Source organism: Rhodamnia argentea, chromosome 1 (assembly GCF_020921035.1).
Source record: "Rhodamnia argentea isolate NSW1041297 chromosome 1, ASM2092103v1, whole genome shotgun sequence".
Lineage (NCBI taxonomy): Eukaryota > Viridiplantae > Streptophyta > Magnoliopsida > Myrtales > Myrtaceae > Rhodamnia > Rhodamnia argentea.
In genome coordinates, this window is record NC_063150.1 from 30,599,863 (window position 1) to 30,613,074 (window position 13,212).

Here is a 13,212-nt window from a genome sequence, read left to right on the forward strand (position 1 = left end):
AGGAGAGGGATGAGAAGTGGAAGATCGCCGGATTGCCCTCGTGGTCCCGGAACGTTTTAGGGCCACTCAACGTGGGGTACCTTTTGAATAGTGATGGAGACCACCTTGGTTTCTTTCTGTTAGGGTTTTACACCGCTTTATTAAAAGGAAATAGCTCAGGACTCTTTACTTTCCCAGGACACGACGTTCGGACATGGCTATAAGGAAGGCAGGGACACGTGCTCGAGTAGTGGGCACGATTCATTGGATCGGACGGCGGTTCGTGTCGATCCTTCATTTTGCATTACGTGGCTCAGTTGATCTTCGAGCACGGATGTCTCGAACGTAGTAGTGGAAGGATGTGGGAAGCTATCAATTAGGGAGGAAGCGATTATTTCTTTGAATTATCCACCTTACGCAAGCAATGATATGGCGAGGTGGAGAAGTCAAAAGAAGATGTGTAGAGTTTCGTCACGCCTGTCTTCGACTCTTCAGGGAAAGGAATGCACACGAGGTAGGAAATATATTAACACATCAAGCGACATTCTCGTTGAAAATAATCATTCCCATCTGCATGACCCTATTAGAAGTTAAAGCCTGCCCCACCTTCCAAGACATTTGCATGAAATCTTAGTTAGCGACCAACTTAGGTGGGCGTTGATTGTAGCATCAATGTAATTAAGTTCCGGACCCATTTATCTGATTTTCGCGGAATTGAACGAAATCTCTCAACTGCTCAATGGGATTCCCAATTACATGTTACCCAACCACACGGTCGACCCCATTTTAAAGTTCCTTCCCGTCATGATTTGGGTATGGGCCTTGGATGGCCCACGTCAAAAATCCTTCCATTGAGAGTTGGACGACAACAATCCATCAGCCTTTGAGATCGAGAGGGTCGCGACACATGAATAGGCCACAGTGGTGATAGGACTCCACGGCTCATGACCCGGCGGCTTGCTAGATCGATACAGCGGATCATGGACCGGCAGCACACGGCTGGTAATGGTAGGGCAGTGACTGCGCATGGTGGCTGGACAGCAGCAACAGAGACGATGGCTAGCGGTAGGGTCGATGGAAACTTGCAGGCGCAGGGACGTGAGCTCCCAACTTAAAGCGTCCAGTCTGGATCGTTAGGGACGTCGGCTTCTCAATAAGAACTCAGGGGTCAACTGTCGAGGATGGCAACGGCAGGACTCGTGAGGAACATCGCGGCAATGTCGACAGGTGCACCTAGCTGTGGTCACGAGACTTCACAGCAACACTAGCAGGACCCTTGCGTGTCCGACATTGGCTTAGACGGACAACGGCGTCGGGGCTGCGATTTGGTCGATGCAGTGGGGATAGTAGCAGCAGCGTAGACTGGATGAGGAGCAGTAGACTCTCATCAGATCAAGGATACGTCGCGGGGCAGCAGGCATACCGGTGCTAGGTGATACGGCGGTGAGGAGATCTCGGCAGTCGTGAATCTTTAAGCCGGGGTTCCTCTCTTTTGTGTTTTCTCCCTTGTATTTTCTTAAAAAAATTTCAACCTCTAATTATGAGGCTTAAGCACGTTTAAATAGAAAATCTTAGGGTTTCGCGCTATTTATGATTAATTACGAAATAGTCCCATAACTTTTGGATATTTGTCATTTGATCCCTGGGAAGTAATTTCTTTTTCAATTTGGTCCATGAGTGGCGAGCCAACCCGTTGGATGGGTTTGGATAGCATGTGGCCTCCTTTGCGAGCTAATCTGCTCTTTTTGGGCTTAATTTATGTTTTTTTTTTCCAATAAATAAAGCTTTAATTAAGTGCCCTTTTGATTAATTAAAGTTTAATGGGCTAAATTAAACTCAAATTACGCCTAAAGCCTTCATCAATTTCAGCTTGGTCCCCCTCTCGAGCTGGTTGAAAATCGCAATAAGTTCTAGCCCAGTCTATGTGTTAGTTTCAAGTCCGTTTTCGCAGCCGCTCCGATTGCATGCAAATGAAGAGAATTAAACTAACCTATATGCAAACAATATGAAAAGATTATTTATATATTTTTGCTAGGAACTAAGGTTAGTCCTGAATTTCTTTTATGCAATGAATGACTCAATAAATAACAAAAATTTAGGTGTCAACAAAGCACACTGTACTAATTCATATAACATGTTCCTACATATGTTAACTCACTACTTTTATGCTTATTTCAAACTTGATCCTTTAAATTCCAAATTACTTAGTCAAGTTCCTTAAAACCATCTATTCACACCACTTTGCAACTGATATTGTTAACCAACATCAATTTGGAATATAATTCAATTCATACTTGCCCTCTTCACCATCTTAGGAGCCTGCTATGATGTCTTAGTTCTCTCGCTCTACGAATCATTTCCCCCTCATTGGATCGGATTGCTACGCAATTATTTAATTTTCTTTTTACTCCCTCTCGAAATATGAAAGAACCGTAAAGAATGCCTTAGGGATGGGCGTATTAATCGTGCTTAATGCTCTCATTTTATTTTATAGTTTTTAATGGGCCGTCAAAAAGAGTGCTTGGTCAAAGCATTTGTGTATAGTTCGGGAAAATCGTGGTGGAATGATACGACATTGAATTTGAAGTGTAGTGTGCAACCCATTATGTTAAAAGATTAAATTGTTATAACCGACAAACTCAATTCTTTGTTTCCAATGATAGTTTTAATTTTTTTAATATAGGTACAACTAATGTATGCCTTTTCTTTGTTTTAGTTTGCTTGGTCCAATCATTGATCCCGAATTATCCAAGGATAACAAGAAATCATCATGGTAAGGGATGGCGTCACAAAATCTGCCTCGCATGACATACATGCTAGTACATGTGGGTGAAAACGGAGGTGTCCATTCCAAATTACATATAAGTTTAACTAGTGAAATTAAACAAAACATAGTGAAAAAAGATGAGGTCACCGGAGTCGTCATCCTACATATCATATAGATTGCCGATATTCCTTTGCACCTATGAGAAAAACCTCTTCTATTTATAGATATTTCACTATAACATCAAATGAAGGGAACAAAGAAATTAAGGAGGAAAGTGACGATAGAGAACAGTACATCATCACCACTTTACCACGTATTTGTCAATGTCATTCCCATAGGGCAATTTTGTGCTTGCAATTTCATCAATATGCTCCTGATACAATCCAACTTTATCATTTAGGCATTCTGGAAAAAGTATCAACCATGGAATACTTATGTCACTTCTGGAGGTGTCGTCACGGGAGCCGTTTTGGGATTCACTCTCCCCTCATTGTATCATAGCGTTTTTCAGGTGATCGTCTCCTATACTCCCTCGCCAAATGTAAAATGATACCACATTGGAATTGAAGAGTAATGTGGAACTAATTCAATTCTTTGTTTGTGAGAAGAATTTTAATTTTCGAATATAGTAACAACTAACGAATGTCTCTTCTTGGCGCACTAATCTCAGGTTCAATTCCCTAACCGAGCACTATGATTTAAGTAGGGGGCTATGGAGGTAGATTGCTGTGTTAATCTCCTCCGAGGAATAGTCGAGGTGCGCGCAAGCCATCCCGGACACCTCGGTTATAAAAAATAAAAAAAAAGAAATGAATGTCTCTTCTTTAATACAAGGATAACAAGAAACAATTAAGCTAAGGGATCACGTCACGAAATCTTCTTGCAAGATGTGTATGTGAGTACACTCGAGTTGAAGAGAGATGCTCATTCCAACTTATTTACAAGATTAATAAGTATAATTAAACAAAACATAGGGGGTAAAAGATTATGCCACTAAATTCCTTGTCCTACATATCCTATTGATTACTGAAACTCCTTAAAATGATGAGAGGATAATTGACAACATGCAAGTTGCAAACATTATTGCTTTCGATTGTAAAAATGGAAGTACAAGCATCAACCCTAGATCTCTGGTTGCGTAGAAAGCAATTTCTAGCTGACCCCAAAAGGCTTGTGGCAACTTTTTCACATGATGGAATTTTCAAAAGGTATTCATTCTAAATGAATCTTCTAGCTGTCGCGTAAGTTAAGGGTATGGGAGAACCCGCACTGATTGAGGACCGTTGTCCCCAACTCGACTTTACCTCTAAACCCTGCCCTTCCCCGCACCCCCATCCTAGAGGGTCGCGATATCGGTGCTAGTCCATCTCTAGATCTGCAGCCATGACCACGGCAGTCCGACCAGAGCTTCCTTGTAAACTCAATTTCCCCCACCACAGCGCAACTAATGGGAATGGAATGTGGCAAACAGTAGGAGAACGGAAAGACACAAAACGAAACATAAAGTGGAAAACAAATCAGGAAGGAATTGGAGTCTATGGAGAGTCCAGCCACCTCATAGTCCACGTTGGACTTGTAATTTAATAAATCTAAGGCACATATGAATAATCATTTATTTAAAAAAGGCACGTAATATTTTTGATCGGAATTTGTCGCCGCAGACACTTAAGCGATTGTTTTTTTCTCTGATTGCGCACTTTAGTGATCCGACGAAAAGTTTTGACAATAAAGCGAGCATTGTGCCAAAGTTATATCGTTTCCAATGTGATTTTCCCCATTTTAGTTTATTCTTTGTTGGATAGGTTTCGCCTTCATTATAAGCTGAACAGATTTTGCTGATTTAGATAAATATTATCCTTTAAAGAAACCATAATATTCGCTCTTTTACTAATGTTATAATAAAAGTGTTATTAATGGAATTGTCGCAAATCATTTTATCGGTTTCGGTTTTTTTTATTCAGTGTTTCGATTTTGATTTCAAAATATTTAATTTAATTGATTGTATCCTTAGTTAGATAATTCATATCGAATTAAGAATTGTGCATCACTCAAGCTCTATCGCTTTTCATTTTTAGATAAATAAAATTGATTTTTTTTTCAGATAATCTGCATCATTTGATTGAATCGTCCATATTAAAAATCATATGGTTGTCCACTTCTTAATTTAGATTTAACAAGAAACTGAAGTTTAACGAGGACCGATCAATTAACCAATCATAATCGTTCTTCTTCGTGTCTTTGTTGTCCTCCTGGTCGTCTTCATCGCCAAGCTCTTCCTACTGACTCTGCACTTCATCTTCGTCCTCGCCACCATCCTGTTGCTCACCATGGTCTCCTGCAAGTCGCCGTGCTCGTTGCCGTCGTCTGGCTGAGGAGAGGGAGGCAAGACTTACGCAAGTTGGGACAAAACGAAGGAAATCTGGTTTGCGGAGACAAAAGATCAATTTTTGTGAGGATCGAGCACCGGTATGTTAGGTAATGGCTAAGTAGCACCAATATCGACACCCGACATGCCATGATGTGATGTAATATGCCAATAAGTTATTTTAAAAAAAAATAAAGAATTTCGACATATTGAGACATGTTGTGTATCCAATATTTATTTTTATATGCGCATAGTAAATTTTGATTTTTATGATTATTTAAAACAAAAGAATCTTTAGAGTCCTACAATCGCATGAACACTTAGGAGATTATATTTGACAAACAGAAAAGAGATTATTGAACTAACAGTAGAGCATTGCGATAACAGCTCCATACCAGACCAGAGATTGCTTCGTTGCATTCAAAACGCCATGTCACTTCAACTTCCCCTTCCCAAGAGCCTTTGCAGCTTCCAGCAAACACCCATCATCTCATCTCCCTCGTTTCCCTTCGCCGACAGAAAACCAAATTCCCAGAACGGAAAAACATCCTTAAAAGTCACCTCCTTTTACGAACCTTTGAAGCTGCTGAGAGGAAGCCACCAGGAGAAGTTGCTGAAAAGAAACGATGCGAAGAATGGTGAATCCCTATGCTCTCCCTCCTCTTCTTCGACCACCATCTGGTAATCTCAGTCTCTCTCCTCCTGTCTTTGCATCGGCTCTTCTTCTTCTGCTTCTTCCTCGGAATGTCGATTCTTCTCTCTCCCGTCACTTTCGCGCTTCACCCTCCGCTTCTGAACTGAGCGATTCCATGAATCGCTCCCAAGTTTTGGAATATGTGATGAAGCGATGCAAAAATTGTGGTTTCGCAAGAGCCGGCGATGCTTTGCATTATTTCAAGGTTATGATTCGGCTGAACCCTTTGCCTTCACCTCCCTGTTTCGTCCAACTCTTGGGAGCTGCAGCGAGGATGAAGCATTATGCTGCCACCATCCACATGATCGAGCGAATGGATTCCATGGGGATATCTCGCAACGCTTGCGTTCTCAACATTCTGATAAATTGCCTCTGCCATTTGAAAAGGTCTGATCTTGGATTTTCCGTTTTGACCAAAATGTTCAAGCTTGGGCTTGAACCGGATGTGGTGACATTGACCACTTTGCTCAACGGGCTCTGTGAAGAGGATAAAACCTCGCAAGCCTTGACCTTGGTGGAAGAAATGCAGGGCAAAGAATTTATGGCCAACGTATTTACGTATTGCGTCATTGTGAAGGGATTGTGTAGAGCAGGTAATACTTCGAACGCCGTCCGGTTAATAAGGAATTTAGAGGAAAGGGGTTGCGAGCTAAATGTGGTCACGTATACCACTATGATCGATGGTTATTGCAAGGAAGGACTGGTGGCGGAGGCATTGGGCTTCTTTAACTGTATGAGTCACCGAGGAATTCAGCCAAATATCTTCACTTACACTACCTTGGTACATGGCTTATCCTGCATAGGCGAATGGAAACAAGCAAAGGCCTTGTTAGAGAAAATGATTGATGATGGAATCCACCCAAATGTTTTCACTTATAATTCCTTCTTCCTTGGTCTTTGCCGTTGTGGCCAGTGGGAAGAGGCTCGAGTCCTGTTGAGCGAGATGTTGCGGGGAGGAACAAAGCCAGATAATCGAACCTTCAGTATTGTCTTGGATGCACTCTGCAAACAGGGCATGACTGATGAGGCGAGGTGCATATTTGATTCGCTGATTGAGATGGATATTGAGCTGAATGTAGTTACTTATAGCTCATTGATCAATGGCTACTGCCTTCAAAATCGAATGGATGATGCTGCGACTATATTTTGTTTGATGACTGCAAGGAAATGCGACCCTGATGTCGTCACCTATAGCACATTGATTAATGGGTATTTTGGGGTTAAAAGAGTCGATAAGGCAATGAATCTCCTTCGGGAAATGTTGGAGAAGGGATTAGTCCCTGACGTTGCCACCTATCATTGTCTCATGGATGGTTTTTTCCTTGCTGGAAACCCCAGGGTTGCACATCAGCTGTTTTACAAAATGTTGGCTTGCAATCATATAAATCGACGAACTTATGCCATCATGTTAGAAGGCCTTTGCAAATATCAGCAAGTCGACAAGGCAATGGCATTCTTTCAACAAATGAAAAATGGCATGGGCAATGTTAATATCATCCACTGCAACATCCTTATTAATGGCTTGTGTGAGGCGGGGGAACTTGAACCTGCAAGGAACCTTTTCAATTCATTGGATGCCAAAGGGTTGCGACCTGATATCGTGACATTTATTGCAATGATAAAAGGACTTTGTAAAGCTGGCCAAATACGTGAAGCTTGCGAGCTACTTGATAATATGAACGAGAAGGGATGCTCTCCTAATGATTTAGTGTATACTATTATTGTACTAGCACTGCTTGAAGATGGTCAGAAAGCGAGGGCAATGCTTACCCTAGGGGAGATGATTGAGAAAGGCTTCTCACCAAATGCTGCATCCACAGCTAAAATGTTGAGCGCATCAGCTAACAATACATCATAATCCCGAAATTCTGCATAAACTTTTGTGTGTGCATGTAGGAAGTAGCCAACCTTTTATCTCGATGAAAGAAGATTGGGCTTGCATCATCAAATGCCAGTTACTTCAGTATATTTTCAGATTAGTTTGTTACAAGGAAGAAAACATGGCGATGTACAGAAAATAAAGTGAAATGGATGACCTTCTGCTACGTCAGCCATACCAAGGTATCCCCTCCCTTACTGAGTCTTCGTGAAAATCGTTGTCCCGATGCTATAGTCTGTCGCATGAAAATGAAAGATTGAGGAAACTCGGTTGGTTGAAATTTAAGGGGCTGCTAGAGAATAGTTTCTTAATGTTAGCCTAGAGATTGTGTTCTGTCTTAAAAACTATAGTCAAACTGAGAGATTAATGTCTTACAACCTAGACATGATCATTACTGGATATGAGAAGGAAGTGAGATTTTATTGGACTCGTTATCTGGAATTACAAGTACTCGTTCAGTTTCTTCCTTTCCCGTTCCCTTTTCTCTTTTCAACTTTGCTTTTCTCAAATGATGAAGTACCATTGAAGTTTCTGGCTCGAGGTCAGGCACTCATGTGATTTTGTGTTGTCTTTTGAAATCTACAAATTCCAAAGCTTGAAATGCGGCGTTGAAGGTTATGACTTGATTTGATTCTGCGTAATTCTAAGACTCAAGTTAGGTAGTAATGTGATTGATGAGAGAAAAAAGGCGGCGGCGGCTAGTCCTAATAACCATGTTGTGCCTCATCTTAGATCCATGGGAGCACAACCTGCTTGCTACATGATGTCGATTACGTTGATTAGTGTTGAAGTCTCTCGCCCAGGTAACGAGGGAATTCCATGTATCGACAGTATGTGGAGACAATTAAGACAGAGCATCACCTGGTTTCTTAAGCACAAAGATGGGACTGTGCTTTCTCAACATTGATTGAAATGTATCTATGTAGTAAGCAAGAAGATAGCTTGGTGATTTGGCTCGGTCTCAAAATTTCTGAAACCAAATATATAGGGCGCTATTATGTTGGGGTGTGGAGCTTCTGAACCATTTTAAAAAATGACACTTCACAATCTGAACCAAAATCGTTTTTTGGTTCGATTCAATCTGACGGTTTGAACTTTGTGGTGCTCACCCCTACCAAGAAGTGTTCTTTTGCTCATTTTAAAGGTGTCCGACATTAGCAAACTACAAATCGGTGTTGCCCTCCTTGTCGTCTTCATCAACATTCTCTTCCTGTTGACCCTACACTCCATCTTCCTCCTCCTCGTCATCGTATTCATGGCCACGATCTCCTGCGCGTCGTCGTCGTTGTCAACATCATCTTGTGGAGGAGAGGGAGGCTCGAAAATATCATATCCAAGGTGGACTGAACATCTTGAAGTAGAAAACGTCAGAAAATCCCGAGTATCACATGAGACTAATCTACAATTTGAACACCAAATGCAAGCACCTAGCAAGAAACCAACACGAAGGATTTCCCTCACACTTAATCACCTTAGAATTGAGCAGCATTCACAAATTAGAACAGAGCAACTCTTTAACCTTTGATCTAGAGACAAAGTAGGACTTTTTTAAAGAATCAAGTACCGGTATTATAGTTGTCTCGGAATTGTAGCTTGCCTAACTAGCCCTTAACAAATATGGTAACCAAATTTATAAGCTTTAAGATTTGATTACAATTTTCTTATAAAAAAAAATTGGGACGTAACTGCACTATCTCCCTAAGATCCAGGACTTCCTGTTGCACTTATGGAATCAGATGTGTGGCATAAACAGAAACCTTGAGACCATTGAAATAACAACACAGTATCGCAGCAACAGCACCAGCCCAGAGATGCTTTGTTGCATTCAAAAACACCATGTCCCATTGCAGATTCCAGCAAATACCCATCGTCCTCCTCCTCCTCCGCTTCGATTCTTTCAACTTTCTCCCCATTGCAGATTCCAACAAATACCCATCACCGAGATGTTGCTGAAAAGAAATCATGCGAAGAATGGTGAATCCCTCTGCTCTTCCTCCTCTTCTTCGATCACCATCTGGTATTCTCACTCACTCTCCTCCTGTCTTTGCATCGGCTCTTCTTCTTCTTCTTCTTCCTCGCAATGTCGATTCTTCTCTCTCCCGTCACTTTCGTGCTTCACCCTCCACTTCTGGACTGAGCGATTCCACGAATCGCTCCCAAGTTTTGGAATATGTGATGAAACTATGCAAAAATGGCGGATTGGCAAAAGCCGACGATGCTTTGCATTATTTCAAGGTCATGATTCGGCTGAACCCTTTGCCTTCACCTCCCTGTTTCGTCCAACTCTTGGGAGCTGCAGCGAGGATGAAGCATTATGCTGCCACCATCCACATGATCGAGCGAATGGATTCCATGGGGATATCTCGCAACGCTTACGTTCTCAACATTCTGATAAATTGCCTCTGCCATTTGAAAAGGTCTGATCTTGGATTTTCAGTTTTGACCAAAATGTTCAAGCTTGGGCTTGAACCGGATGTGGTGACATTGACCACTTTGCTCAACGGGCTCTGTGAAGAGGACAAAACCTCGCAAGCCTTGACCTTGGTGGAAGAAATGCAGGGCAAAGAATTTATGGCCAACGTATTTACGTATTGCGTCATCGTGAAGGGATTGTGCGGATCTGGTAATACTTCGAAAGCTGTCTGGTTAGTAAGGAATTTGGAAGAAAGGGGTTGCGAGCTAAATGTGGTCACGTACAACACGATCATCAATGGTTATTGCAAGGAAGGACTGATGGTGGAGGCATTTGGCTTCTTTGACTGTATGATTCACCAGGGAATTCAGCCAGATATCTTCGCTTACACTACCTTGGTACATGGCTTATCCTGCATAGGCGAATGGAAACAAGCAAAGGCCTTGTTAGAGAAAATGATTGATGATGGAATCCACCCAAATGTTTTCACTTATAATTCCTTCTTCCTTGGTCTGTGCCGTTGTAGCCAGTGGGAAGAGGCTCGAGTCTTGTTGAGCGAGATGTTGCGGGGAGGAACAAAGCCAAATAATCAAACCTGCAATATTATCTTGGATGCACTCTGCAAACAGGGCATGACTGATGAGGCGAGGTGCATATTTGATTCGCTGATCGAGATGGATATTGAGCTGAATGTAGTTACTTATAACTCATTGATCAATGGCTACTGCCTTCAAAATCGAATGGATGATGCTGCAACTATATTTTGTTTGATGACTGCAAGGAAATGCAATCCTAATGTCGTCACCTATAACACATTGATTAATGGGTATTTTGGGGTTAAAAGAGTCGATAAGGCAATGAATCTCCTTCGGGAAATGTTGGAGAAGGGATTAGTTCCTGACGTTGCCACCTATCATTGTCTCATGGATGGTTTTTTCCTTGCTGGAAACCCCAGGGTTGCACATCGGCTGTTTTACAAAATGCTGGCTTGCAATCATATAAATCAACAAACTTATGCCATCATGTTAGAAGGCCTTTGCAAATATCAGCAAGTCGACAAGGCAATGGCATTCTTTCAACAAATGAAAAATGGCATGGGCAATGTTAATATCATCCACTGCAACATCCTTATTAATGGCTTGTGTGAGGCAGGGGAACTTGAACCTGCAAGGAACCTTTTCAATTCATTGGATGCCAAAGGGTTGCGACCTGATATCGTGACATTTATTGCAATGATAAAAGGACTTTGTAAAGCTGGCCAAATACGTGAAGGTTGCGAGCTACTTGATAATATGAACGAGAAGGGATGCTCTCCTAATGATTTAGTGTATACTATTATTGTACTAGCACTGCTTGAAGATGGTCAGAAAGCGAGGGCAATGCTTACCCTAGGGGAGATGATTGGGAAAGGCTTCTCACCAAATGCCGCATCCACAGCCAAAATGTTGAGCGCGTCAGCTAACAATGCATCATAATCCCGAAATTCTGCATAAACTTTCGTGTGTGCATGTAGGAAGTAGCCAACCTTTTATCTCGATGAAAGAAGGTTGGGCTTGCATCATCAAATGCCAGTTACTTCAGTATATTTTCAGATTAGTTTGTTACGAGGAAGAAAACATGGCGGTGTACAGAAAATAAAGTGCAATGGATGACCTTCTGCTACGTCAGCCATACCAAGGTATCCCCTCCCTTACTGAGTCTTCGTGAAATCGTTGTCCCGATGCTATGGTCTGCGGCATGAAAATGAAAGAATTTAGGAAACTCGGTTGGTTGAAATTTAAGGGGCTGCTAGAGAATAGTTTCTTAATGCTAGCCTAGAGATTATGTTCTGTCTTCAAAACTGTAGTCAAACCGAGAGATTAATGTCTTACAACCTAGTCATGATCATCACTGGATACGAGGATGTGAGATTTCATTGGACTCAGTTTTCTGGGATTAACAAGTACTCGTTCAGTTTCTTCCTTCCCTCTTCCTTTTTCTCGTCTCAACTTTGCCTTTTTCGGATGATAAAGAAACATTGAATGCCTGGCTCGAGGTCAGGCATTCATGAATGATTTTTTGTTATCTTTTGAAATCTACAAATTCTGAAGCTTGAAATGTGGTGTTGAAGGTTATGACTTGAAGTGATTCTGTGTGATTCCAAGACTCAAGTTAGGTAATAATGTGATTGATGAGAAAACAAAAAAGTCGGGGGCTAGTCCTAATAACCATGTTTTCGCATCATAACGGATCCACGGGGACCGCAACAGTCAACCCGATTTTGCTCGTTTACGTGATGTCGATCACCAACATTTGCTTGTCGAAAGTCTCTTACGCAGGTAATGAGGGAATTCGATGTATCGACGTTACGTTGAGACAATTAAGACAGAGCCTCATCCGGTTCCTTAAGTATAAGGAAAGGACTCTGTTTTCTTAACATTGATTGAAATGTCTCTATCTCTTAAGCTACAAGGCTAATGACAGGTTTGATTCTACTATTAGGAAGTGGGTTCCTCAAAATTGGGGACCTTAACAAAGCATCCATCATAAGCCAAGATGGGAATGTTGTGAATTCACTTACGCACGACGATCGCGAGAGCCGAAAATAGTGGTGAGCACGACGCGGCTGGAAGGCCAAACCAAGCCGAGACCGCATAGGTATGGTTTCACAAAAATAGGGTCCGGAACCAATTCGTTGTACATATCGAAATCAAATCGAACCAAACAGTAACAATCGGTACGGTTCAATTTGACCCGCACCAAATCGGACCAAGAAAGAGATTTCGTCCACTTCAAACAACACCACAAGAGAAGAGTGGATCGTAGTTTTAATCCTGTGGTTCAAATTGAATTAACATGTGTACTTATATAGATAGATTGGCGATTTGGTTTGGTTTCAAAAATTCTCAAGCCAAACATAAACCGCACTATTGCTCTGTGTTGTGGAGTTTCTGAACCATTTTTGGAAATAACACTCAGAAGTATTTTTTGCTCATTGTAAGGGTATCCAACATGGCAAACTGAAAATCGCCAGTAGGAGATTGTTTAATTTAAGGCCGTAAACCTTGCCATGCATCATTACTCATTGGGGGTGTCAAAAATACCCGACCGGATTGATCGATCCGAAAAATTTCGA

General features: G+C 41.7%; 2 protein-coding genes across 2 annotated transcripts; both read left to right on the forward strand.

Annotated features, from left to right (window-relative positions):
* Window positions 1-5,746: 5,746 nt before the first annotated feature.
* Window positions 5,747-6,529, forward strand: LOC125314894 (pentatricopeptide repeat-containing protein At5g16640, mitochondrial; the record flags this gene model as incomplete). Its single annotated transcript, XM_048278188.1, has 1 exon — window positions 5,747-6,529. A coding segment is annotated over exon 1 (783 nt), but the record flags the coding sequence as incomplete, so codon positions are not given.
* A 40-nt stretch (window positions 6,530-6,569) lies between these two features.
* Window positions 6,570-11,572, forward strand: LOC115743858 (pentatricopeptide repeat-containing protein At1g62930, chloroplastic-like). Its single transcript, XM_048278191.1, has 2 exons — window positions 6,570-7,637; window positions 9,642-11,572. Exons 1-2 carry the CDS (start codon window positions 6,644-6,646, stop codon window positions 11,570-11,572), a joined length of 2,925 nt encoding a protein of 974 aa, XP_048134148.1. The 5' UTR covers window positions 6,570-6,643.
* The last annotated feature ends 1,640 nt before the right edge of the window (window positions 11,573-13,212 follow it).